The 24,770-nt window shown below is 51.7% G+C and overlaps 8 protein-coding genes across 8 annotated transcripts; 5 read left to right on the top strand and 3 right to left on the bottom strand.

Annotated features, from left to right (window-relative positions):
• Window positions 1–565: 565 nt before the first annotated feature.
• On the top strand, window positions 566–2,798 carry UV8b_03756 (uncharacterized protein; the record flags this gene model as incomplete). Its single annotated transcript, XM_043141254.1, has 5 exons — window positions 566–805; window positions 933–1,102; window positions 1,165–1,294; window positions 1,344–1,715; window positions 1,830–2,798. The coding sequence occupies 5 exons, from the start codon at window positions 566–568 to the stop codon at window positions 2,796–2,798; spliced, it is 1,881 nt and encodes a 626-aa protein (XP_042997188.1).
• Window positions 2,799–3,168: 370 nt separating this feature from the next.
• Window positions 3,169–3,743, bottom strand: UV8b_03755 (uncharacterized protein; the record flags this gene model as incomplete). Its single annotated transcript, XM_043141253.1, has 2 exons — window positions 3,169–3,330; window positions 3,411–3,743. 2 exons carry the CDS (start codon window positions 3,741–3,743, stop codon window positions 3,169–3,171), a joined length of 495 nt encoding a protein of 164 aa, XP_042997187.1.
• A 541-nt stretch (window positions 3,744–4,284) lies between these two features.
• UV8b_03754 (uncharacterized protein) lies at window positions 4,285–5,952 on the top strand (the record flags this gene model as incomplete). Its single annotated transcript, XM_043141252.1, has 4 exons — window positions 4,285–4,320; window positions 4,556–4,640; window positions 4,704–4,753; window positions 4,816–5,952. 4 exons carry the CDS (start codon window positions 4,285–4,287, stop codon window positions 5,950–5,952), a joined length of 1,308 nt encoding a protein of 435 aa, XP_042997186.1.
• Window positions 5,953–7,012: 1,060 nt separating this feature from the next.
• Window positions 7,013–11,155, top strand: UV8b_03753 (uncharacterized protein; the record flags this gene model as incomplete). The annotated part of the gene is made up of 1 exon (XM_043141251.1): window positions 7,013–11,155. One exon carries the CDS (start codon window positions 7,013–7,015, stop codon window positions 11,153–11,155), a length of 4,143 nt encoding a protein of 1,380 aa, XP_042997185.1.
• Window positions 11,156–12,825: 1,670 nt separating this feature from the next.
• Window positions 12,826–14,932, top strand: UV8b_03752 (uncharacterized protein; the record flags this gene model as incomplete). Its single annotated transcript, XM_043141250.1, has 2 exons — window positions 12,826–13,363; window positions 13,464–14,932. The coding sequence occupies 2 exons, from the start codon at window positions 12,826–12,828 to the stop codon at window positions 14,930–14,932; spliced, it is 2,007 nt and encodes a 668-aa protein (XP_042997184.1).
• A 207-nt stretch (window positions 14,933–15,139) lies between these two features.
• On the bottom strand, window positions 15,140–19,928 carry UV8b_03751 (uncharacterized protein; the record flags this gene model as incomplete). The annotated part of the gene is made up of 6 exons (XM_043141249.1): window positions 15,140–15,871; window positions 15,965–16,644; window positions 16,745–17,579; window positions 17,680–17,914; window positions 17,992–19,231; window positions 19,328–19,928. 6 exons carry the CDS (start codon window positions 19,926–19,928, stop codon window positions 15,140–15,142), a joined length of 4,323 nt encoding a protein of 1,440 aa, XP_042997183.1.
• A 776-nt stretch (window positions 19,929–20,704) lies between these two features.
• UV8b_03750 (uncharacterized protein) lies at window positions 20,705–21,609 on the top strand (the record flags this gene model as incomplete). The annotated part of the gene is made up of 3 exons (XM_043141248.1): window positions 20,705–20,723; window positions 20,877–21,248; window positions 21,347–21,609. The coding sequence occupies 3 exons, from the start codon at window positions 20,705–20,707 to the stop codon at window positions 21,607–21,609; spliced, it is 654 nt and encodes a 217-aa protein (XP_042997182.1).
• Window positions 21,610–21,930: 321 nt separating this feature from the next.
• On the bottom strand, window positions 21,931–23,816 carry UV8b_03749 (uncharacterized protein; the record flags this gene model as incomplete). The annotated part of the gene is made up of 4 exons (XM_043141247.1): window positions 21,931–22,864; window positions 22,950–23,077; window positions 23,159–23,544; window positions 23,708–23,816. The coding sequence occupies 4 exons, from the start codon at window positions 23,814–23,816 to the stop codon at window positions 21,931–21,933; spliced, it is 1,557 nt and encodes a 518-aa protein (XP_042997181.1).
• Window positions 23,817–24,770: the final 954 nt, after the last annotated feature.

The raw sequence follows: 24,770 nt of genomic DNA, 5'->3' as shown, positions 1-24,770 counted from the left end.
ACTCTTCACCCAAGTTGTCCAGCTCAGCTCAACAGCCCTGCATTGAGCTTAGACGCGTATTTACCTTGCTAGGTCATGTCGGGGCACTTGCACGAATTGAATACGATAATGAGTCAAACATTGTTCCTGTTTTCTCCGCTGTTTGAATGCTCTCAACCTTATATCTGAAATTTCTCTGAAACGTCGATCGCCTGGCAGAACTGTGGAATACGACTTATTGTGGGCACGGGAAACACCCTTCTTGTTTGTGTCTGTATGCACCCAAGACAGCGCTGTGAGATGAAACAAACTGGCTAGCTGTAGACAAGGCAAGGCAAGGCAAGGCAAGCAAGTTGTAATTCTGCTTGTCTCATACCTGTGGACTCGAAAGACCTTGAATTCGAAAGTATGGCGCTGTATAGAAAATGAACTTTGATAGACCACTTTGCTGATCCAATTGGGTCAACCCTGACTTGCGGCGTGTGAACGTGGGTTTGGCTAGTGCACGTCTCAACAACTGGACTTTTCGGCTTCTTTTTCTTCTCCACACACCGCGACATCACCCCATACCAGGGCAAAATTGACAATGACTGCCGCCGACGACGACTCGTCCGACCTCTCATCGTTATCGTCCCTGTCGCCTGTACCATCAGATGCCGATCTAGACGACCGCAGCGATGGCACGACGACCAAGCCAAAGCCGAGCATCTTGCAGTTCTTCCCCAAAATAACAAAGGAACCGCCCAAAGAGCCTTCACCACCGCCGCGAAAACGGTCGCCGTCGCCGCCGCACGAATTTGTTCTTGCCGACAATCCGGACATAGCAGTACGTGTCTAGTTCAATCCGCGTAGCCTCATGTTCTATTCTTGTCCTTCAAGTCTTGCGGCGCCAACGTCGCGTGGCGTTGTCGAGCACTCTCGCAGGGCAACTTAAACAGCTGACTGTTTTGTAGTTCATTGTCATGTTCAGAAGCCGGTTTGGCGACGCGTTTCCGAAGTCTCTTCCTCATTTTGGGCCCCAAGAGCTCGAGCGCGACGTGGTCGAAACCAGTCCCGGCGACCGAGCGGAACACCTTCTTTGTGCCTTGCTGGGTCTCGCTCTCAACAGAAAACAGGATGTCAAGTAAGTGCGCTTTCACGTCACATCTCGTGTAAGTCTACTGACACGTGTATGAAACCTCATAGGATAGGTCATTATGGGAGGGCGCTGGAAGATGCGATAACATCTCACAAAACTCAGTGGCCTTCATCTTGGAATGACAAAAATCCTCTGTCCGGCGGTGCGACGTTCAATTCTATGACTCCCTCTGAAAGAGTATGTCTGTGCCCGAACTAGGGCCCTTAGTGTAGCTAACGTCATGTAGCTCACCTTGCTACGCACCTTGATATTGTGGTCAATGGCGTCATCAGATACCGTGAAAGGGCTCATCAATCAGTCCTACAGACAAAACAGACAAGAGGATGACGTGAACCAGGCGAGGTCCGTCCAACCCTGGGGATCCGACGGAGACAAGCGAAGATATTTCTTGATTGAAGGACAAGACGACACAAACTTCCGAATATACCGTGAGAGCAACCCGGCTGGTACAAATAGAACGTGGATCAGCGTTGCCGGGTCTATTGGGGAGTTGAAAGCCCTCGCAGAGAAACTGCGAACCAGAGATGGCGGTCCGAAGGCTAAAAAACTTGCACAAAGAATGCTGTTGGCTATCCCTCGTTTCGAAGCAGGCGAAGAGGTTAGTTTGCTGGCCCTAAGTCCCCCATTTGACTTCGACTCCGACAGAACATCTGATGGCGTCGTGAAATACCGAGGTTTATTGCGGCGTGACTTGTAATTAACGTTTCAACAGAAACGCAAACGGCGCGAATATCGACAGATGAGAAAGGAGCAATTCAAACGTCCGGAACCTGGCTTTTCAATGTACGAGGGCCGTACCCGTGGTAAGCGGATCAAGTACACCTACTCTGACGATGAAGACGTTGCCCATTCCGATGCAACTGGACAAAGAAGATCAGCTCGTAACACTGGCTCCAACACGCCAGCTGATGATACTGTGCCGATCACTACGTCAAGTGGTAGGCAGATACGCGCTCCGCCCCGTCTCAACATGGTGGTTGTCGAAAGCGTTCCTGCAAGTGCCCAGCGTGAGAGTTTCGAAATGGAATACGATACTTCAATGGGCGCGCCTGGACGACCCAGACGGTCAGCCACACACCCAGATACGAATGGTTGGCCCAACGATGGTTCACGACGCAGTGAGAGCGAGGAAGAAAGCGAGGCAGATTTTGGAGACGACGAGAACGATGTGGATGCCCACATCCCCAGCGGAGAATCCGGAGATGAGGACGACCTTGATGAAGAAACGGCACGGACTGGTGGGGGCCTTGAGCATCAAATTCACAGTTTGGTTGTGAAGCTTTCTGTAACTCCGCCAAAGCTGAGAACAGCGCTGGCCCCGATTCATCAAGAATTCAATTTGCTTCCAGCACCAGACGCGCGAGACTGGAATGTCAACACTGGGAATCAAGATACCCGAACAGTGGAGATGCATGATGCCCCAGATCTAGAAACTTCTGTGCGCGTCAAGTCAGTGAACAGAGAGCAAACCCCAGAGCGCAAGGTAGATATAACGCCGCCCGCGCATGGACAATCTAGACAGGCTGCTGCTGCCAAGGGGAACACCATTCAAGCTCAAACCCCGTCTGTAATCCCGTCTACGTCTTTGGCTCTCCGTGGAAGTCCGGAGAAGACACTTGTTCACCTTGCCTCACCGTCGGATGAAACGAACGGCAAACATTCATGCGTTGCAAGGCGTTAATAGTTAGGTAATTTCATAGGCGTTGGAGTTTGGGAAGGCTGATCTGCGTTGAGGGATACATAAGCCATTTTCGTCGCTGTGCTTAGTTAAAAAAGGGAGCCATGAGATGAATATTCATTGGTGTCACAGAGTGGCGGAAGAGCGACATGCGGAGCAAAATCTATGATAGTCAATGTCGTTGATCAGATAATGTTCTGACCTGTCACACAAACTTTGACCCAAACACGGGTTGATGAGTAATTGGGTACGGAGTACGGAGTATATCAAAGACAAGACGTGGCCAAGCCTCAGTGGTAGGTGAATGCCTTTCTTGGTCACATAATGCGTCAATGTGATGTTCGCAACGATATCCCTTGCAGTCTGCTGCATGCTACGTCTGTCGATTGGGTATCTTCCAATTGTTGACGCCGTACCACCATCTTCGTACGCGGGAGCCTGCCGTGTTACCATGTAACTTAGCATTCCGGTTCCAATGCTGCCAGCCGCATAACAACAAGTTGTATATCAGGCCCTGTGCGAAGGGCATCATGATCTAAAGGATTCCAAAGTCAGGCACAACCACGCCAACGTGAAGCAGGAGTTCAACAGGTGAGCCAGGGGAGCAATACTAACTTGGTCCCTTGCCGTGATGAGCAATATCTTCCACCAAGTATCTGCATTTTCAATGCTGCGGAGGTAACTCTGTTCAAATCGTAAGTCTGGTAGAGGAGGGAGGTTATGTGTCTTGGGGGCTGGTCGGAGGACGCTGTAGGGAAGATCTCCGCCATCATCAGCCATGTCGTCGAGCAGGTCATCGTCGCTGAGACGGGGGCTGTGAAAGATGATTTGCTCTTTTCTATCGGCCGCAGTAGATGGCGCGGCATGGTAGTTCAAGTCGGGATGAGATCGAATGTGGCCTATTTGGATGGTCTCGGCAACCTCGGTGACGACTGATTCCGGATCCATGGCTGGCTGGGGGAAGCTGCTCTTTGCAACTGAGCGGTAGCAGACTTCTGGGACTAAAGAATGCCGTACATGCCGACTTCAGTTCGTCAGTCGACTCAGGGCATACTCCTCCATCTGCCCTAGATTTGGGTACGGAGTTTTGGGTACGGAGTAGATGTCGCTAGGCGTGCCGCCCATTTTGCCGGGCGGTGGCCACACGGCAAAGCTGCATAAAAAAGGTCTGTAGGTTAGGTATGGTATGAGGTAGGGGGTAGGTACCTCTAGTCGGAGAGTTACATATGTCAGGTGTGTACTTGGTAATTACTGCGCGTACGGAGTACCTCGCATGTACACTTGAGGACCGCAAAGGAGAGTAATAAATGAGGGAAAAAAATCAGGGAAAAAAAAAAACCGCTCCTTGTTCACTTGTTTTCGGCTTATTCACCTCTTCTTCCAACTTTCTCTACCCAACTTGATTTTCAGCAACAAGAGAAGAAAATCCTGCTTGGGGGGAACTAATATCAGTACTTTGTTCGCAGTTTCCTGAATAATCGCCGCCATCATGTCCGACGCGCAGGCGAATGAGGCCGAGAGAAACGTAAGTTGCAATCCAAGAATGAAAAATTGTGTCCCAGACAGCCCCTCTTTCTCCCGTCAAGTTGGCCCCTTCCACGTTCTGCTGCCCCGCGACGGATCGGCGGGTTATACACCAAGTTTCTCACTGCGAATCAAACATGATGAGAATATAAAGGGAAACGACGACGAGACATGAGAACAGCCGTGGTTGAGTTTTTTCGGCGACGGCAAGCGAAAACTAACTCTGTTATTAACAGATTGAGATTTGGAAGATCAAGAAGCTGATCAAGCGTCTTGAGGCTGCGAGAGGCAATGGAACCTCAATGATTTCCCTCATTATCCGTATGTTGCCAGACGGGACCTTCCTTCACGGCTCATCTATACTGACGTTGCTGAAAATCTCAGCGCCAAAGGATCAAGTTTCCCGCGCGGCCAAGATGCTGGCTGAAGAATATGTAAGTAGATGGATCGTCATATGCGTCGACCGCATTCTAAGGAACCAACTCGTTTCGCTCAGGGCACTGCATCCAACATCAAGTCGAGAGTCAACCGACAGTCCGTCTTGTCCGCCATCACCTCGACCCAAAACCGTCTAAAACTCTACAACAAGGTTCCTCCCAATGGGCTGGTCATCTACTGCGGTGAAATCCTGACCCAGGAAGGTAAAGAGAGAAAGGTCAACATTGATTTTGAGCCTTTCAAGCCTATCAACACATCGCTGTATCTCTGTGATAACAAGTTCCACACGGAAGCTTTGGCCGAACTACTTGAATCTGACCAGAAGTTTGGCTTCATCATCATGGACGGCAACGGAGCCCTCTTCGGCACCCTAAGCGGCAACACTCGCGACATTGTTCACAAGTTCTCCGTCGATCTCCCCAAAAAGCACGGACGTGGTGGTCAGTCTGCCTTGCGTTTCGCTCGTCTTCGCGAGGAAAAGCGACACAATTATGTCCGCAAGGTTGCCGAATTGGCAGTCCAAAACTTCATTACCAATGACAAGGTAAATGTGGCTGGTATCGTCCTGGCAGGTTCCGCCGATTTTAAAAACGATCTCAATGCCTCCGACATGTTTGACAACCGTCTCCAAACCAAGGTCATCAAGGTTGTTGATGTCTCGTATGGTGGCGAAAACGGTTTCAACCAAGCCATTGAACTGTCATCTGAGACCCTCGGCAACGTCAAGTTTATTCAAGAGAAGAAGCTCATTGGAAAGTACTTTGAAGAGATTAGCCAAGACACTGGAAAAGTATGCTATGGTATCGACGACACCTTGAAGGCATTGGAACTGGGTGCCGTTGAAACTCTTATCGTGTTTGAAAACCTCGAGATTACCCGCTGGGTTCTGAAAGACAGCAACGGCGACGAAGCCATTTTACATTTGTCTAAGCAACAGGAGCAGGCCAACCGGGACAAATTCCTGGACTCCTCCACTGGTCAAGAAAAGGAGATCATTTCCCAAGAGTCATTCTTGGAGTGGATTGCGGAGCACTACAAAGACTTTGGTGCTGCCTTGGAATTCGTGTCTGACCGATCAACTGAAGGCAATCAGTTCGTCAAGGGCTTTGGCGGCATCGGCGGTATTCTTCGCTACAAAGTCAATTTCGAGCAGCTGGCTGATCTCAGTGACGATGACGAATATTACGACGATTGACCTTTGGAACCCCTCGTCGCGAACGAGGGATCGGCTCAAGTTCTACCGTCTGCAGACAACGAGGATGACGACGTGCCGATGCCGGCCAACGCCGCGCCGCTGTCATTTGCTCAGAAGCGCTTGACGCGAAATGCCCAGTCTGGTACTACCTCACAAAAACACCAGGCGTCGCGACCAAGTCCACTTCGCTCGATGATGACGGCCACTTGAGCTTATCAAATGGCAGACATGGGAGGTATGATGATCTTTACTCTTTGGTCGAATCTATCATCCAATCTGACAATGTAAGCAGGTTTTCCATAAGAAACAAATTGAATCGAGGTTAGGAGCTGGCGTGAAAGAGTGGGAAGTTTCGCAAACGAAAAGTTGGAAGGGTAATGAATGAGGTCCGAGTCTTTGACAGCTTCTTCTGGTCTTGAGCAAGGGGCTAGCGGCGTACAGATATCATGCGTTTTATTTCTACGCCTCTGGTTTCATTCTTTGGCCCCCAACCACGCACTCTGTTACTTGACATGAGTTACCAAAGAGAGCATCTAGACAAATATTTGCATCGGTGCCCTGATGCTGCGTTTCGTAATAAACCTATACGACACGACTTGCAGTTTACAGCAAGGATGTTTTCGCTGCGACAAGGCCCACTCGAGGCGTACAACATTGCGCCAGTGAAGCCAAGGATTTGTGCACACCAACTTTGGGGAGTTGAAGCTGCTTTCGCAATACTTGTTCCGTCTTGGACGTGCTGTGCCTATGACGTTGAGCTCTAATTGGTGGCTGCGCCATGTGGGGCCAGGTGCGCTTTGCGCACTCACAAACTTCAATGTCAATGCATGAATTGTGCAACGTTTTTGTGCTTTATACACTCATAGTGGGCCAGTCGGCATAATAATGAACTTGAAGTAAATAGGCCTTGATTTATCCAGGATTCCGTTCGTCCGTACTTTGTCACTTGTTCTCCTTTTCACTGTTATAGTACTTGACGCCTTACTTCCACCCTCCTTGACCTTGGCGGCACAAGATCAAGTGCTGCTGTAAGGAGGCCTCACAGCAGCCCCTCTCCAACATGACCCCCAACGGCCCTGTATCATCGCCGGGACCGCCCAGGCAACATGATCGAGGCGTTGCCGTCGGCCTCAACGAAGCCGCGCTTGACTCGCCTACATTCCGCGCAACGGCTGGTCATTTTGCAGATCAGACAGAAGCTCTCGAGAGATGGCTGAATGGCTACGTGAACTCGACTTTTAAACTCGCCAACGAAATTTTGGGACTGGAGGATACCATCAATGCCTACTTAACCAAGACTATGCCATCCGGTGCCGATGGTATCATCGAGAATGATTACACCCTCCTCGCCTTGAAAAGAGCTGGTGACGGCCAACGCGAATGTTGGATGCAGATCTTGACTAGCATAAAGAAGATGGACATGGGTGTCATCGACCCCATAAGGAGCTTCCTGAATGGTGAGATGCGCACCTTCAAAGAGAACCGGAGGGTGTTGGAACAAACCCAACGAGCATACGATACGACTCTCTCACGATATGTCGGACAATCCAAAACGAAGGAACCGTCTGCTCTTCGCGAAGACGCTTTTTCTGTTTACGAGAACCGCAAAGCTTACCTACAAGCATCGTTGGAGTACTGCCAGTTCGCGCCACAACTAAGGCTTGCTGCAGACAAGTTGCTTGTCAAAGTCTGTAACGAGATTTGGAAAGACCTTCAACGTTCGAGAGACGCCATGACGAATGCGACGCGATGGACCCGAGAAATGGACCACATTCTGGGATGGGCCAAGGTAATGGAATCTTCCGAGGGTGTCTTCAGGATGGAACTTCAGGCTGCCCGAAGAGAGCTGGGTGAGGCCACACAAGAAGTTTTCAAACCATCCCGTGAGCTTGAAGATTATAGTGCTTCTACAGTGCCCTTTTTAGGCTCGCGGGGGCCCCTCAGTTTGCGTTCCAACGAAAAATCTGCTACGATTTCGGGAAAGCAAGGGTGGCTGTTTCTGAAAATATTATATGGAAAACCCGTCAGGTATACCTGGGTACGGAGATGGTACTACTGTCGCGATGGTGTGCTTGGCTGGCTTGTCCCCGGACCTCAAGGGGTGCTTCAGGGTGATGAGATCGGGGTGTTGCTTTGCAGCGCCAAGCCGGCCGTTGGTGAGGACCGCCGGTTTTGCTTTGAGGTTAAGACGAAGAACCAGACCATGGTACTGCAGGCAGAGAACCAGAGGGAGCTCATTGAGTGGTTGGAGGTATTCGAGGTGACGAAAAAGAAGGCCTTTGAAGCGAGCATAGGCAACAGCAGCAGAGTTGCCACCGCCGGTCCTGACCCAGCCTTCTCAATACAGCGACCAAGCGCACCGGAATTTGCAGCTGTAAATACTGATAGCCCTGGGGTCGCAGCCGCAGTCAGCGGAGACGACGTCGGGGTGGCAGGCTTCGACCGAAGTGTCACGCTCTCTGTGCCCGCACAAGACATTGTGAGGCACAGCGCGGATGTCAACAATATGGTTGCAGGTCGACGCTCCTTCAGTACCCTTGGAAGGGATTTGGCCAGAGAAGAAGACGAGAGCAGGAGAGAGCACGCGGCAAGAATTGTCCAGAAGCTAGACCTTCACAGAAAACCGACATTTGGAGCTGGTGTCGTTGAAGCCGGCCCGATAAGCCCTGGTTTGCCGAGCAGTGGCATAGCCAGCCTCATATCAGCCAGCCATCATCTGCTTCCCGCTCACCCAGCAGCCCAAGTGCCTGTCAACAAAACTGGTAAACAATCAACGGGTTTGCTGTCACCGTTGGACTCTTCGGCTGGCTCTTTAGCTCCTTTGACGCTGGCACGGCCTCCAGTGACGACCAACTTGAGCCGCGCGGCCGTCTTTCTAATGGGGGAGAAACGTCAGGTGGCCAACAGCAGAACACTCCCGACCTCGATTGTCGCGAATTACTGGGGTAGCAATATCTGGGCCACAATCAACACCCCTGAACAGCCGATACTGCCAAAGAGGGACGGTGACGACGCGATGGGGGTTGCTCAACAGCCGAATTCACTTAAAAATCTCCCTGGCGCAGAGGGTGAAGGTCGGATTGGTCAGCCATTTCCCCTCAATTATCCAGCAGAATTGAAGGCCCAAACCGCTCAGTTTCGTCTCCTCTTCCCAACCGCTCCACCTGGAGAGGAGCTTGTTCTCGTCTTCCGCGCTGCATGGTCGAGTTCCGAAGCCCGAGACTCTCGGAGCGAAGTCCTAGCCGGAGATGGGAGAATATACGTTACTTCAGACAACATGTACTTCTATGGCCATCAAATGGGACTGGTAACTGCTTATGGGATAAGCTTGGATATCATTACTGAAGTGACCACTGCGGCAGGCAAGGACTGTGATTTTATCTTCCTTCACCTTGGTCAAGACACGAATGAGACGGGCTATACCCGCATCACGGTCAAGATATTCCTGGACAACGTACACCTTCTTCACACGCGTCTCAACCTTTTAATGGACAACCTGCAGGCCGAAGAACCTATGGACACGCAGGACATCATTTCGGCGCTGATGAATGTGGATAGGGATGAATACGAGCGACCCAGCGCTGGCGCTGAGAGCTGGGAGGAGGTGTCGGCGCACACGCCGATGGACGATGGCACCGTGTCAGGAAGACCAGTGACACGCAATCAGCATGGGGTCGGCCTGCATCACCAGCCAGCCAGGACGCCTCGGCGGCTACCGGGAAAGCTGCATCTTCCCTCTCATCCCGTCATGTACGAGCCCGAGGGCATGACGCAAAAGGCAGCCGAGCGGCATTTCGAGATTAGTGCCAAGGCTTGTTTCCATGTTCTGTTTGGCGATAAGAGCTTCGTTTTCGCCAAGCTCTACTTTGAGCATCGGGCGCAGCAGATTGTTCAAGGACCCTGGGTGCTGGTCGACCAGGGTCGAATGCGTCGTGACTTTGATTTCAAGGTGGATTATATGGACATGCTGGGTCGCAAGAAGTCTGCTGACGTCAGCGACTGTCAGACCATTGATGTGTTCAGCGATCATGTCACATACGTAGTGACGCATATACGAACCGCGTGGCATCTGCCTCACTCGCAGAGCTTCAGGCTGGTAACCAAGATTGTCATCACGCATGTGGCCAAATCCAAGTGCAAGCTGGCGGCCTATGTCAAGATTGATTGGTCTAAGACGCCAACGCTATCGAAGAATCTGGTTGAGCGGCAAGCTCTACACGATGCCGTGGCAGGCGCAGAAGAGATGGCAGAACTGGCAACGGATCAGGTTCGCAAACTAGGTACTCGCAGCCGTACAAACGCAGCCATTTACGTGTACGGCCATGTTGGGGAGCAGACACAAGCCGTCGTCTTTTCGCCAGCATCTGCGGAATCGAGCAAGAAGCAAGCAATTAAGCCGCGCACACTGACAGCCTTGTTTTTCGAAACGGCAAGATCGTTTGGCGAAAGCGCCGTCTCGTCTCTCATAATGTGGGCGTTTGCTGGACTTGGGAAGATCTTTGGAATCTTTACTGCAAACCGGGTCATCGTCTTGGCGTTGGGCGCCAGTGCGCTGCTGAACGCGCTGCTGACGTCGTCGGAGTCGTCGACGTGGTGGAAAGAGCGCAGTGCGGCCGGATTCATGCGGCGGATTGGCGTGACGCCGAACCCAACCATGAGCAAAGCCATCTACTTTGCAGACCTGGACGAGGCTACTGGCGGCGACGGGCACGCGTTGGATTTCCCGAAAAACAGCACATGCCTCAGGACGTACAAGAGCCTCTTGAGCACGACGGAGATTGACATGCCATGGGAGGAAGCTGGGGTAACGCTCTCGTCTCCCTGGGGTCGGGCCACTGCACGTAGACTTCGACGTACGCGTCAACGACTGGGATCATACCGGCATGACTTGATGGTGGCCATGCGCGTGGTCAACAGCGTCGAGAGGGAAATGGTCCAGATGGAATGGGAGAATTGGTTGGTCAACGAAAAGTCGTTTTGCGACGAGCTTGAGCAGGTGCTGCGCGGCGGCGGCGGCGGCGGCGGCGGCGGCGACGACGACGATGACATACCCGTCAAGGATGGATGGCTCGGCGCAAAGACCGTCGGCTCGTTACCCGAGGACAAGAAAAAGATGTTGGAGCAGTGGCGTGGTGACCACTGCGGAAGCTGTAGGCGAGACTACAATGCGGTCATGGGGGGAGGATTGGTTCGGGGGAGATGAGGGGGTTTTGCTGAAGGGCATTACCGTGTCTGTCGCATTGGGGCTGGTTGTAGCGTCTTTGGTAGCATAGTTTTGTTGCCACGTGCCCTTGTTCCGCTTCCTTTTACCTTTTTTGCTTTGTGTGGTGTATTTCGCAATCGGACCCGACCGGCGACACGAATGTCGACAAACTCGACCCCCGACATGTGGAAAACCAACCCGAGATCTGCGACCTCGACTGGTGCAGACTGGTCGAGAACTGGGCCGCATGTGACGACGAAGCTGGCCACAACGACAAGGAGGAAGCTGTATAAGCTTGCTCAAAGGGTATGTTCGTCATAACGTCACTGGCGACGGCAAGACGCTCCGGGACCATGAAGACGGCGGTGTGACAGACGCGTGCGAGAATTATCTCGAGACCCGACGTGCCTTGCCAGGACAGGCAAGACCGAAGCTCCTTTTGCTAGGCTAGCTGGCGGGTTTGCAACTTATACCGCAAGGGAATCGGCCGTGACAAGCTGGTCCTACTGGCCCGGACTGGAAGAGCTGTTTGCGGTGATGGCTCAGACTGCTAAGAGACACATGCAGCTCGACAGCAGTGAAGTTAATTTGCTGCCGCAGAACTAAGCGCTAGTCGTCTGATGCTTGACTACTCTTATTTATTGTATATATATATATATTTTTTTCCCTCTACAACCCGCAAAGCAACTTTTCGCCGGGAGAGTGCCACCGGACAAAAAGCAGGGTAGCCGGAATATTGACGCAAGAACAAATCTCTGTGATTTACGGATCACTCTTGCGCAAATGTGTGGTGGAGGTGGAGGTGGAAGCGGGAAAAGAAATGAAAACACAATAGAGATAAGAACTCTGAAAACTGTACTTTATTAGGAAACGCATATTGTATATTTTGCACGAGCAGGGATGATGTATTGTTCAGTCCGGGGTGACTCGCACTGTTGGGAGAGTGAAATATGGAAGCTGTGTTTTGTGCCAGCAAGTTAAAAGCCAGGCTGTGGGCAAATTCTTCGGTGAAAGCGGATATAAATTAGTTGGCAAAAAGCTAACTTTGCACGTTGAACACCAAGGTTCAAATTACTTTGCCTCCTCAAGGATCGCGAATAGTGGCAAAACTTTACGCGTGCATGATTCCGTCGCCTCGTGCCTCGATACTGCGGTGACGTGGTGTTGACGTCAAGTCCCGCATCTGCCGTCGCTGTCTTCCTCGGAAGCACGCACATTTTGTGCACCGCCATCGTTGCCCTAGGTACCAAGTAGGTACCTACCTAACCTACCTAGGTACCTACATTAGGTCAATACCTTCCTGTTGACCTTAGGTAAGGTACCTAAGCCATCTGCCGTCTTCTGTCTGCCATCTGCAAACGGGTTCATTCCTATAATCCCGTGAATTCCGGCCTGCCTAACGACTAGACTACTCCACCACAACAGCCTCTCCGGCCGCTTTTCATCGCTCCTGATTTCTTCTTCTCCTTCCTCCTATGTCCGTCTGTCTCGGATACTCTGCGTCCCGTCCCTTATACCGTTCCCACCTATTGATTTCCTTTTAGCGTTCGCTGCTGTTCAATGGCCGCAACAGCTGCCCTCATCGCCAACTGCTTGCATCGTCGCTGCTCCAGAGTCCAGGCCGGAGGGCATGCTCATTCGGTAATGCCAAGGACCTCCTTTCTACCATAATGGCAAGCCATCAGCCCTTCGAAGCCTTGGCCCTCGTTGACTGGAGCCACGTTCTCCAGCATGACCTTGAGCTGTTCATGAATCAAGTATTTGACCAAGCTCAAATTGTTATCGATTCGATACCTTTTACCGCTACTGCGACCAAGCCCGCTTCTTCTGGTCGCGCTCGAGCAAAAACCGACTCCGCCGTTGTATATTCCCAAGGCCAGGAATCTCGGCCAGCTCAGAAGTCTCCAGCCGCTCCCGGCTTGTCTGCCCGGCTGCAAAAGGAATGGAAAGAGGTCAAGACGAATCCCAAGGATAACCCGTTCGGAATCAGTGTGTATAAGCTTCCAGGAAAGGATGGAAAAGGTGCGTGGTTTGCCAGGCGAAGCGTTCACGAGTGTCTGTCATTTGATGAGTGGAAAGCTGGCTTGAAAAGAGAGCTTGCCGAGTCCTTGAAAGTGCAGGGCTCGCCTGGGAGCGGGAACATTCGAGGAATTGGTGCGGAGAGGAATGTCGAGCATCGCATTGTTCAAAGCGCAGGGAGTCTTGATGGTACGTGCGTTTCCGGCTTCAGTGCTGCTTTAGGCGTCCCCGTCTCACGCCCTCATTGTCTTCGATGGCCCTCGAACTAACAAACCATCCCTTACTGCAGTCTTCCAACTTTCTGCTCAGTTCCCTGGGCCTACGGCACCTCGAGACTTCATCACCTTACTTCTCACATCTGATGTTCCCCGCTTGAACCCGGATCAACAATCGCAAGCCCTTCGACAGTACATGATTGTATCGAAACCATGCCTTCACCCCGACTGTCCTCCACGCCCAGGCATCATTCGAGGCCAGTATGAGTCGGTTGAGATGATTCGACAAGTCCCTGCCGAAACCGACGTAACCATCAACAAGCGATCTCTCTCTTCGGCTGATTTGACTTTGGACGAAGCCAGGCGGTCTTCTACAGTACATCTTGCAGAGCATAACTCGAGGGTACCCATGGTTATCGAGTGGCTCATGGTAACGAGAAGCGACCCAGGCGGCAGTGTGCCGCGATTCCTCATAGAAAAAGGAACACCGCCAGGAATTGTTGGAGACGCTGGCAAATTCTTGAATTGGGTTTCGACCACGGCTTTTGAGGACGGTTCTGCTCGCCCTGCACAGGACGAGAAGAATGTCAACGGCAACAGCGCTGCCAATGGCGGGACCTCGACGGCCAAACTGCCACCTGACGAGGCAGTCTTGGATGAAGAAAACCACAAGGATTCGCAAAGAGACGCGCAAGACCTCGATGCCACATATAACGACTGGATACCAAGCAGTACGGGATTGTACGGCATCATTCACGGGGCCTATGGCGTAGCTGGGTCTATTGCCAGCGGGCTAAGGTCGCAGTTGAGCAACCCATTGAGCTTTGCCGGCAGCCAAAGTAGCTTGGCTGATGGCCAGCGTGTTCAGAGACAGGAAGAAGAAGAAGAAGAAGAAGAAGAAGAAGAAGAAGAGGAAGAAGAAGCAGATGGCAGTGAAGACGAAGAAGCACAAAGCGACACATCCTCTCTCCGTAGCTTTAGATCAGCTTTGGAAAAGTCATTGACTGGAGACAAAGCAACCACCAGTAGCGTGGCCGGAAGCCAGTCGGAAGGGTCAAAGTCACAGCGCCTGCAGCCCCTGGAAAAGGACCTGCAAAAGCTGCTCGACCGTCGGAAAAAACTAGAGCAAAGATACACCGAGTTCCAACAACGAATGCAACCGAAGCGTCAAGGCGAGAAGGACAAGGATGTCGCCTCGCAAGCCAAACTCCGAGAAAAGCATGACAAGGAGATTGCCAAGCAGGAGGCCAAATTTAAGAGAGAAATGCGCAAATTGGAGGAGAAGCGCGAACAAGAAGAAAGAAAGGCCGCGGCGAGAAGGAAGAAGACATTGGAAAGCCGAGAAAAGGCGCGCCTGACGCTGGAGCTGGAAAAGATTAGGACCGAGAGGGATGTGGCAGCCAAGGAGATTGAGCTGCTTCGCGCCCAGGTTGGGGAGTTGCAGGCGCAGAATACCATGCTTGCGGCTAAGCTGGGCCGCCTCGGTGGTTTGAACAGAGAGGATGTGACTTGTTCCAAAGCAGCCTCTGTCCGGTCCAAGTAGTGATGAATTCCAAGGCAAACGCAAATAAAGCCTGGTGCGGTCTAGAGCGCGCGAGCACGTGGTCCGTGATGAGGGAAAAGGGACATGCATCTCAACGGCAACATGGATCAAAGCTAAGCATACACCAAAGGTTTTTTTGAGGTGACGGGGGACGGCATCAAGAGGGGCTATCTTGTCTGCTCATGATTTTATCTAGTGCGAATGCTTTCAAATGCCAATCCACCCCTCCGTGAGCAGCTGCGAGATTCGAGAACCATTTAATCGCATAGCCTCCTTGGCAGTGGCTATGGCTTGCCTCATGTCCAGACTCCCCGTCTTGCCAGCCAGCGCCGCCGAGCTGCGCACCAAACGGGTACAAATGGCGAAAACGGTCGCGTCGGATGCCCAGCCCAGTGGTCCGTCGTTGACCTCCGCCAACGCGGCCAGGTGAAGGACGCCTCGCCGCACCCAATCGTCCAGCTTGATCAGAGATTCTTCGTCGGCCTGCCAGTCGAGGCTGTTGAAGACGTCGACCCAGCGCTTCGTCTCGCGCACCTCATCGACAAACAAGTTTTTCTCCTCGACGACGAAGAGCGAGTCGTCAAACTGCATTGCTCTCGCGAGCTCATCCTCTGCGGGCTCCCATGCCTGCCGCGCGGCAGCCCGGACGCCATGATACCCGACGAGACGGTCCGCCACGATGGCCCTGAAACAGGGCGAGGCGCCGAACGCGGTGGCCAGGAAGCGAAGGAGCCGGTTCGCTGCCTCAAGAGGCACAAGCGCGTCGCCGACGATGGATTGCACGGCGGCGGCGGCAACCTCGCGGACTTGTTCGTCGTCGTCGTTGAGGGCATCGTACAGTGTGACCATGGGGAAGAGGTGGTCCGGGGCTCGGGGAGAGCTGTGGACGGCAAAGAAGGAACGTAGTGATGAGGCGGCCGCGAAGCGAGTGTCAAAAGTCTAGAGTTACAGGAAGAAAGAGAAGAAGGAAACAGTTAGCTGCCTTCATGCCCTCGAAAAGACAGTGCTTTGGACTGGCGATGGCATGCATACCTTATCATCCAGAGCGGCATCCGCCATGATGAGTCCCCAGGCGTGGAGGCTGCTGCTGCTGCTGGTGGACCCGGGATGACTGTGGGCTGCCGCAATGCAGCCGCTTGCCCTGATGACGGCATTTGAAAGAGCAGGGTTCATAGGCCGAGCGGCAAGCTCTGTCCAGAGAGTAAGCAGCGCACCACAAGGGATTTTGTCGTAGGCCCTCTGTTCGAGCAGGTCGTCCATAACGGAGGTCAAGGATTCTACGCACAGAACTTGGGCTTCGAAGTAGTTGGTTTGCAAGCAGACGGTGATGTACAAGCTGCACAAAGAGGACAGCACATCTTGGGAGCACGATTGGGGAGGCCACACCTTGGACGTGGTCTCCAGAGCTGCCACGAGGCCGTCCAGGTCAATGCTGGGACACTGAAGATGGCTTTGCAGGTAAGGGATGGGTTCGTCGAGCCTTGATGTTAAGTACACGTGGTAGACGGCCTTTTGGATATTGAGAAGCGCAGATCCTGTGGTAGTTTTCGGCAGCGAAACCCTGAAGGGAGACAATGGGAGGTTGCGGGCCGACTCGATGGACCATACCGCATTGATCACGTCCATGTATGCGGCGACCACGTCTGGGCAACTGGAGAATAAAACATCTAACTTGGTCTGGGAAAGAAACGATCCCAGGTGCTCGAGATCACCTGCAATGCGCTCTCAGTTCCAAAGCCTGCGAGAAGGAAGGGAAGAAAGGAAAGAAGAGAGAGAAAAGGGGGAGAGGGGGGGGGGGAGATGCCCTCTTACCGAGAAGCCATTCTGGAGCAACTTCGTTGAGCCTCTCAATAACGAATTTCAAGGTCAGCAAGACCCCATGAATGTGATTCTGCCGATGTGCTGATGGTCTGCTCAGGGCGCTCCGACAGATATGCTCGATGTCGGCCAGCCATCGCTCGTGCAAGAGACAGGAGCAAAGCGTGCGAGCTGCCATGTCACGAACATGCCAGACCGGGCTCAGTAAATACTCGGCAACGAGAACCTGGATCTCGTCGCGAAGCAAGTCAGGAGGTCCAGCGCGGCGGATAAGGTCCAGCGCGGGGAACACCGACTCGGCTGCCGAGCCGGCATCCGTAGGCTCGGACAGGATCCGGTGTCCAGACTGGAGGAGGGCCCTGAGAACGGTAGGCAGGTTAGGATACCGGTGGTAGTGGATGCGGTTTGCCTTGCCGTCCCAGCCGGCCTCGATCGTGGCCTTGCTCTCGTGAGTGCCGAACAAGTTGTCAATAAGACTCCGCAGGAAAATAAGGCCGCAATTCCGAATGGCCCACACCTCGGATCGCAGCCCTTTCGCGGCCAGTTCTAGACAGTCAGGCAGGTAGGATTCCGACTTGTTTCCAAGGGACGTCAGAAGCGAGTTTTTGAATATGTCCTTGAGGCAGTTGTATGCGTGCACTTGAGGAAGATTGGAGCCATTGATCTCTGAAACCTTGGCCTCTTTTGCTGCAAGGGACGTGAGTGTGTTCATGACTTGGTCAAAGGTTGGGTGGGGCGAGTTAGCTGCGAGGATACCCGTAACCATGGAGGGAATACCGGCCGACCGTCGAGTTGTGGAGGCTTGTGAATAGATGGCATTCAAGGTACCCTTTGATGTCCGTCAGTGAATGTATTGTTCGCCTCGTCCTTGTCCCCGTGGGCGTTGACCGGCCAAATCATGCCGAGGCCGTCATCCCCTTTGCACGCACCTTGTACCAGGTATCCAATAGAGACTGCCTAGTCCTTTCAAATGCCAAGTGCTTAGTCTGTTGACAGCACGTGGCAAAGGTAGCCGAAACCGTGGTGAAGGCTCCTCTGTGACGCAAACTCGCCAGCTGGGTAAAGGTTAGGTTACCTATCCGCTCGAATAACTCACTTGTAGGAACAATGAGATCCCCCTGAGGAGCGTTCCGTGCGGTGAGAATCACGGCTCGCATGAGATTGCTGAAGACGTTGAGTCACTGACTCAATCATATCACACGCCAGCTTGGCTCGGAAATCATAGCGTGTACCGTACGTACCTTGATTCATGAACAGCACGAAAGCTGTAGCTCAAAAGGCCTTTCGTGTCAAGTCCATCCACCTCCTCAAGCTCCTCAGGTAAATGTCCCTCAGGTGAATCATCGCACAAGATGTCTCGAACGGCGTTCCAAGTTCGCTCACAACACGATACAATGTGCTCTTGTAGTTCTTGTGCCTGAGACATTTGTGGAGCCAGAAGCTTGATTTTTGATACCACCTGCCACGTGTCACAAAGAGACGCAAAATCCCCGTGAAGAGGAGCATCGACAACGGCCCGACCAAGATCGTTTTCCACCCGGTCAATCTTGCTTCTCAGCTCGTCAACCATTGTGGAAAGCATATGGAGCCTTTCGTTTCCGGATTTGAGGAACCTGCAGAGCAGCTGCGATGCTTTAGCCGCACCGTCGGAGTGATCTGCTCTGGCAGTTCTACGAGCAAGTTCACTGGCGCGCCGAGACAGGTCTATTAACTGTCCGACGGGCACGGTGCTCGTTCCGAAACCATCCAGCGTGAGCCACCGGTATCTTCCGTCGGTATAGCAGTTTGCCAAAGCGGCAGCAGCAACATCTCTCACATCTTCAAAGGGGTCCATGATCAAGTCGAGCAATGCTCGCGCCCACATGCTGTCGAACTGATTAAAGAAGAGCTGCTGGTCATCGTCTGTGTCCCACGTTTTGGAGCCGTCATCTTCCATTCGTATAATGTACATGAATGCTTTCAACGCCGCGATGTGACGCTGGTAGGAGGCTGTCGGGATCATTTCATTGCACAGGAAGGCAAGGTACCAGTGCAGAAACTTGACATGGGCGTGCAAGCAATATGTAAGTTGGGCTTCGGGCAGCGAAATCAGGTTTGAGCGGTAGAGGATCGGCTGCGCAATAGCGCTCTGCCCTGACAGGACAAGCGCGTTTGCTTTCTGGATCTTGGCCTTGGCACGGCGTATGCTACGCTTCAAAACGTGAATAGCACCTCGCACTCTCTTGAACATGTCTCTCGCCTTGGCGGAAAAATCGACTCTGAACTTGGCATCTGGGTCAGCGAAGAACGACCCCAAATGCTTCTTGAGAAGGTCGAGCGCAGTTGATGAGTAAGGCCTGGTTGTTGACGGCGACGTCACGAGCAGAGAGAGTGCCAGGGATCGAACTTCGTGAGAGGGGTGAGCCAAGACGGTCTCCAGAACCTTTTCTTGAAGAGTGATGGATAAGGGATCTCCTGCACCGTCATCGCCGCTCCCCAATGCTGACCACATGGAGATATCAGAGCCCCATCTCCTCGGAAGAGGACTGGAATACTGGAATCACTCACCCGGTTCCTCAACAAGCCCAATTTTCTTACCAGCCTCAAGAGCAGCTAGCTGAAGCAGTGCAGGGGTGCCCATGCTCATGTTCCTGGCGCTCGACAAAGCATGGTCTTTGTTCATCCAGCAAAGGTATTTCAAGGCTTCAGACCTATCAGCTTTGAAAAGTGGCAGAAAGACGTAATTTTTGATCGACTCAAGCAGAACGGCCTCTTCGGAAAGAAAATCAAGAAGCCATTGATGCCATGTCTCAATCTCAGGAACAGTCCCTGCAACTTTCCCTTGCCTCCAGTGGCAATAGATTGAAACAATCAGCCGCCCAGCGATAGAGCAGACAAAGTGCAATTTCATCCAGTGTAATAAGTCCACAGTGAAGCTTCTCCAGATGTCGGTGTCGTCGTGGCCGGCACGCCCTGCGCGAAGAGAAACATACGTTGACTTTATGTCGTCCAGGGTAATCACACCTTTTGATAGAAGGTGGTCCAGGGTTTTTATAGCAGACTTTGCGACCGGCTTCTTCGAGCGACCAATCACGATGGATATCAGGATTTCCAGTATGTTTTTCCTGATGTCGATGGCTTCTTCTCGATTCGGGCTCTTGAGAATGGACTGGGCAACGAGGTCCAATACCAACTTCATGGAGCGATGGTTGTCTGATTCGTTCCATTCTATATAGAACGTAAACAGCTTCAACGTAACGGCTTGTGATAAGGCCCAACAAACCAAATCAACTGAGCTAGATTTGGCAGATTGGTCGATAAGTCCACAGAGTCTCACACAGGCCTGGCCTGAGACGGACTTTGGTTGGGCAGCTTCTTTGAGGAGCTGATCAAACAAGAAATTGGCATTGCTAGAGTCCTAAGTCAGTAAATCGTTTCGCCATAACAAGCATATAACCCCATGAACAACCATGTATTTTCACCTTGTTCTTATGGTCGCGCTTTGCTGCTCGAGATGTTTTACCAAGGCGATAGGGTTGGCTAACGCAGTGACCTTTGCAGGCGCCTCCAGCCTTGTCATTTCAATCATCTCCCGAGGATAGCCTGGCTGAAAATCTATAATGAGGTTGCAATGACATACATTTCACAACCAGCGAACCTTCGGGGCAATATACTTATCGGAAGCAAGACCTCTAGATTATTACCTCAAGTCTGTAAACTGCCAGTTCCTACCCAACGACGTTAAATCATCAAAGGAAAAGGAACATTTCCTCAAATCCCAACTCAGGAGCAAGGTCACGTGACGTACCACGTGGGAGTACTTTGCCCTGGCGCCCCCCCTCCCACACAATCACCAAGCCTGCTTCCGTCTGAAAAAAAAAATTAGAAGAAAAAGAAAAAAATCGCCTTCCTTTCTAAACAAACCTCGTCCAGACCACCATTAGATATCTCTGAATCTATTGGGAGACTGCCAAAATGTCCAAGATTACAGTCGGTTAGTTATCAGCGCCTCTCCGGCAAGCATGCTCACGAATAGCACAGACTACACTCTTGTGACGCTTTGCTGCCCCTACCCGCGCTCGAGGCAGGAAATGGAATCAAATTCGATGCGCGTTCCGACTGACTGCTAACTGCATTTTCCATCTAGCTCATGTCCGGACGCAAGTCGCCGAGCTGTTGGAGTACTCTAACGAGACCAAGAAGCGCAACTTCCTCGAGACGGTGGAGCTTCAGATCGGCCTGAAGAACTATGACCCTCAGCGTGACAAGCGTTTTTCCGGCACCATCAAGCTACCCTCCATCCCTCGCCCTAACATGGCCATTTGCATATTGGGTGACCAGCACGATCTCGACCGTGCCAAGCACGGCGGTGTCGACGCCATGTCGGCGGATGACTTGAAGAAACTCAACAAGAACAAGAAGCTTATCAAGAAGCTGGCTCGCAAGTACGATGCTTTCGTCGCCTCTGAGGCCCTCATCAAGCAAATTCCCCGTCTGTTGGGCCCTGGTCTGTCCAAGGGTAGGTGCAAACTCCGCTGTTGCTCCCCAAGTCCACTCGCACCGCCTTGTGAACGTGGTTTCATGCATCACAGCATGGTAACTGACTTTGATCCGTAGCCGGGAAATTTCCTACCCCCGTCTCTCACGCCGATGACCTCACTGGCAAGATCAACGAGGTCAAGTCGACGATCAAGTTCCAGCTGAAGAAGGTTCTCTGCATGGGCGTTGCCGTTGGAAACGTCGGCATGGAGCAGGAGCAGCTCATTGGGAACATCATGTTGGCCATCAACTACCTCGTCTCTCTTCTGAAGAAAGGCTGGCAGAACGTTGGCAGCTTGACCATCAAGGCCTCCATGTCCCCTCCCAAGCGCCTTTACTGAGTGTTTATACTGCTCTGATCCATCGCTTGGCTTCGGAGATCCTTATTCAGAGTAAACTGTGCGCCGCGAAACTTAGCCGAGAGTTTCAATAGACCAAGAACCTGGGTATGCGAAGTACTACCACTACATTATGAAATATAATTGCTTTGTCGTGCATCCTGCATCCGGAGGCGTTGCCGGAAATCAGACTCTTGAAGACCATTCGCACCAAGGGTGAAAGAACTTTTTTTTTTCTTAAAATAAAAGAAAATACCCCCTCTCTTTACAGTGACGTACTGTATGATATACGCGCTTTCTATTACCTTCTATTACTATGGACTATTATTGTTCTGGACAAGTTTTGGTTACCCTCCACGCGACGAGTCCTCGGCGTCCCACCACCCTAGACAGTGTATTCCACACACCATCGTCACCAAAGTCAAGGTCGTCTAGATTCAGGTGCTTACTGTAGCGCCAAACCTCCCGGAACCGCAGTCCTTGAAGACCCTTGTTCTGTAAATAGGGATCCAACCATACAGCTGACGCCGGCGCGATGAGATAGGTTCCATTACTCTCTTTCAAATACTCTCGACTCCGTCGATCAGCCGGAGTGTCGCAAGTGGCAAGATCGGTTAGCTGCTCCAGCAAGACTGCGCCTTTGAGACCCATGACATCCTTGGTCTGCAAAACCTCGTTCTTGCCGTTCAACAGCCAGATAGGCGGTGTGTATGTTTTCCACCAGATGGCGTTGGTTGCGTCTGGTTGGTTGCTCATGAAAACCTGTCCGGGAACAACACCACCTTGATGATATATACCCATCAACACTCCAAAGACCAGGTTGAACAGTATCCAGGCTCCTGCCCATGTGCGCAGAAGAGTCTTGTTCTTTGGCAGTTCTACTGAAGAGAGAATCAATGGTACGGTTGGCAGGAGGAAGCGAGCCTCCTGATGAGGAAATAAAGACAAGACAACAAGTCCTGATATTGCTGAATATAACCTCAATGACAAGTGAGGCTTCGTGAAAAGCAGAACAGTAGCAGGCCCAAGAAGTTGAGGCAAGTTTGCTGCTATGTGCTGATACAACGGGTGAATACCATGTTGAGCAAGATTTGTGGCATCAGAGTTGTATAGAAAAAAGTTGAGGGGCGTGATGATGGGGTTCCCGACTAAATCGGCCCAAGTAAGGGGCTCCGATGAATAAAAGGCCGTGTCCAGCCCGATGGCTACTATAGTGGTGATAAAGGCGGCGGAACCCAGGGCTGCCAATGATGAAAGTCTATTCACGCGAGTCAGCAAGATGCCGTTTTCATTTCTTTCTTTTCGTTTCTGGCAGCCGCTTAGGAGCCCCAGAGGACACTGACTTATTAGAAAAATGGGGTATTAAACGAAGGCCTGGGATTAAGAGAAAGGCTGGAAAGGTTATGCGGTTGAAGACGCCGAAAACGGCAACGATTCCGAGCACAGTCGAAGACATGAGCGATGATTGTTGCTGCAAACATCAGCATTGTTAGCGTAAGCAACCAAGTTGAGGTTGTAGTACATGGATGGAAACTGGTCGAGGGTAACTTGCTTGGGTGTCAACGATACGCTGAATGAGGACCAAACTCCAAGCCACCACCAGCGTTTCCACAGAATTCGAAAATGTATGTGTCTGATAGGTCCAAGTAACGTAGGACGAGGCGACCAACAGAACAGCGATACGACGATGTCGTGGAGATGGTATTAGCTCGTGGAGCGCCCAATCCTCTAAGACGAAGCTGGTCAAGAACATGAGAACGCGCAGGGTCCAGAATACGGCAATTGGGGGAATTTCCCTATCCTGTCCGTGACCAATCCACAGCCAGCGCAGTAGTAGCATCGGGAGCCCGTAAACGGGCCATAGCGGAAAGACGCTGCGAATCGGGTGCTCACTCGTAAACTCCCACGTCTTCCGGACCGGATAGCTAAAGATTTGGCCTGTTTGAAAATGGCGCGCGCATTAGTACATCCTTCTTTTCTTCTCCCCTCTCTCACAAAGACCAACGTGACCGAGCGCATGACCATGGCTCATCGCAAATGGCAACAACATTGGCATTGCGCAACCTGCCAAGCTCAGGCGTAATGGCAGGGTCAAACATACCAGCAATGACTTCGGGACCCTGGAAATTCTCGTCAGGGTGTAAATAGCTCGGTGACAAGGCAAACCATAGTCGTATCAGAACAAGGAGCAGGTAAGTGCGCCGCCACATTATTCAACCGTGTACCAAGGTCGTGGATTGCATAGCAAATACGAGTGCTGCAGGGACGCAGAGAGTAAAGAACATGAGAGAGGAGAGTTTGGCAAAAGTCGATGCGGTACGGCCGCTTCCAGAGCGATAGCGCGAAAAAAGAAGGTGTGCAGTCGCGCCTTCAGCCAGGTAATCAAACCTAGAGTATAAGATTTAATGGCAAGAGTCGACAGACAAGTCAGGGCGACAGGTCGGAAGCAACTATAGGCTCCGTGATGCCATCTGAGGGCTAGAGTTCAGAGTACGGGTGAGAAAGAGAGAAAGCAGTCCTGAGGTTGGCGAAAGAAGACAAGAAAACGGCGAGTAGCCACGTGCTGCGTAAGTTTGCAGTAGTTGGGGTTTGATAACATTTGATTGCTTTACGTTCCAGGTAAGACAGGCCAGGCCGTTCCTTCCTGTCTTTAACGGCTGGGGGCAAAATATTGGCCAGGGGCGCCAAGGGGTCGGAGCTTAGAGGCTCGCGTATATACAGGGGTATATGTACACATGCTGTTGCACCATATCAGTGGCACTACCAACGCTTCATAAGAGCTAGTCCACTCATTTATATAATGGATAGCAAAGACCATATAAGATTTATATATAAGTTCTTCTTAAATAGGCTTTAGCTCAGCTCTCTTTTATATATTATTATATATATATATATATTATATATAAAAAAAAACTTTTTGCAATTTGCTTATATTATAATACTAGTGCAAATATATCTTTAAAATAATTACACTTTTTGCGATTTCGCCCGCATCTAGGTATCGGTACGGAACCGCCTTTAAAATCAATTCTAATATTTTTAATCGCTTTTTCTTATCTATTTACCCCCCTCACCTATAGCGTATCGCATCTAGGGAGTAGACACAGTAGACGCGAATAAAGTAATAGATATCGATAAAAGGAATAGGGGCGGCATAGTATACA

This window comes from Ustilaginoidea virens, chromosome 3 (genome assembly GCF_000687475.1).
Source record: "Ustilaginoidea virens chromosome 3, complete sequence".
Taxonomy (NCBI): Eukaryota; Fungi; Ascomycota; class Sordariomycetes; order Hypocreales; family Clavicipitaceae; genus Ustilaginoidea; species Ustilaginoidea virens.
This window is presented reverse-complemented; position numbering and strand designations above follow the sequence as displayed.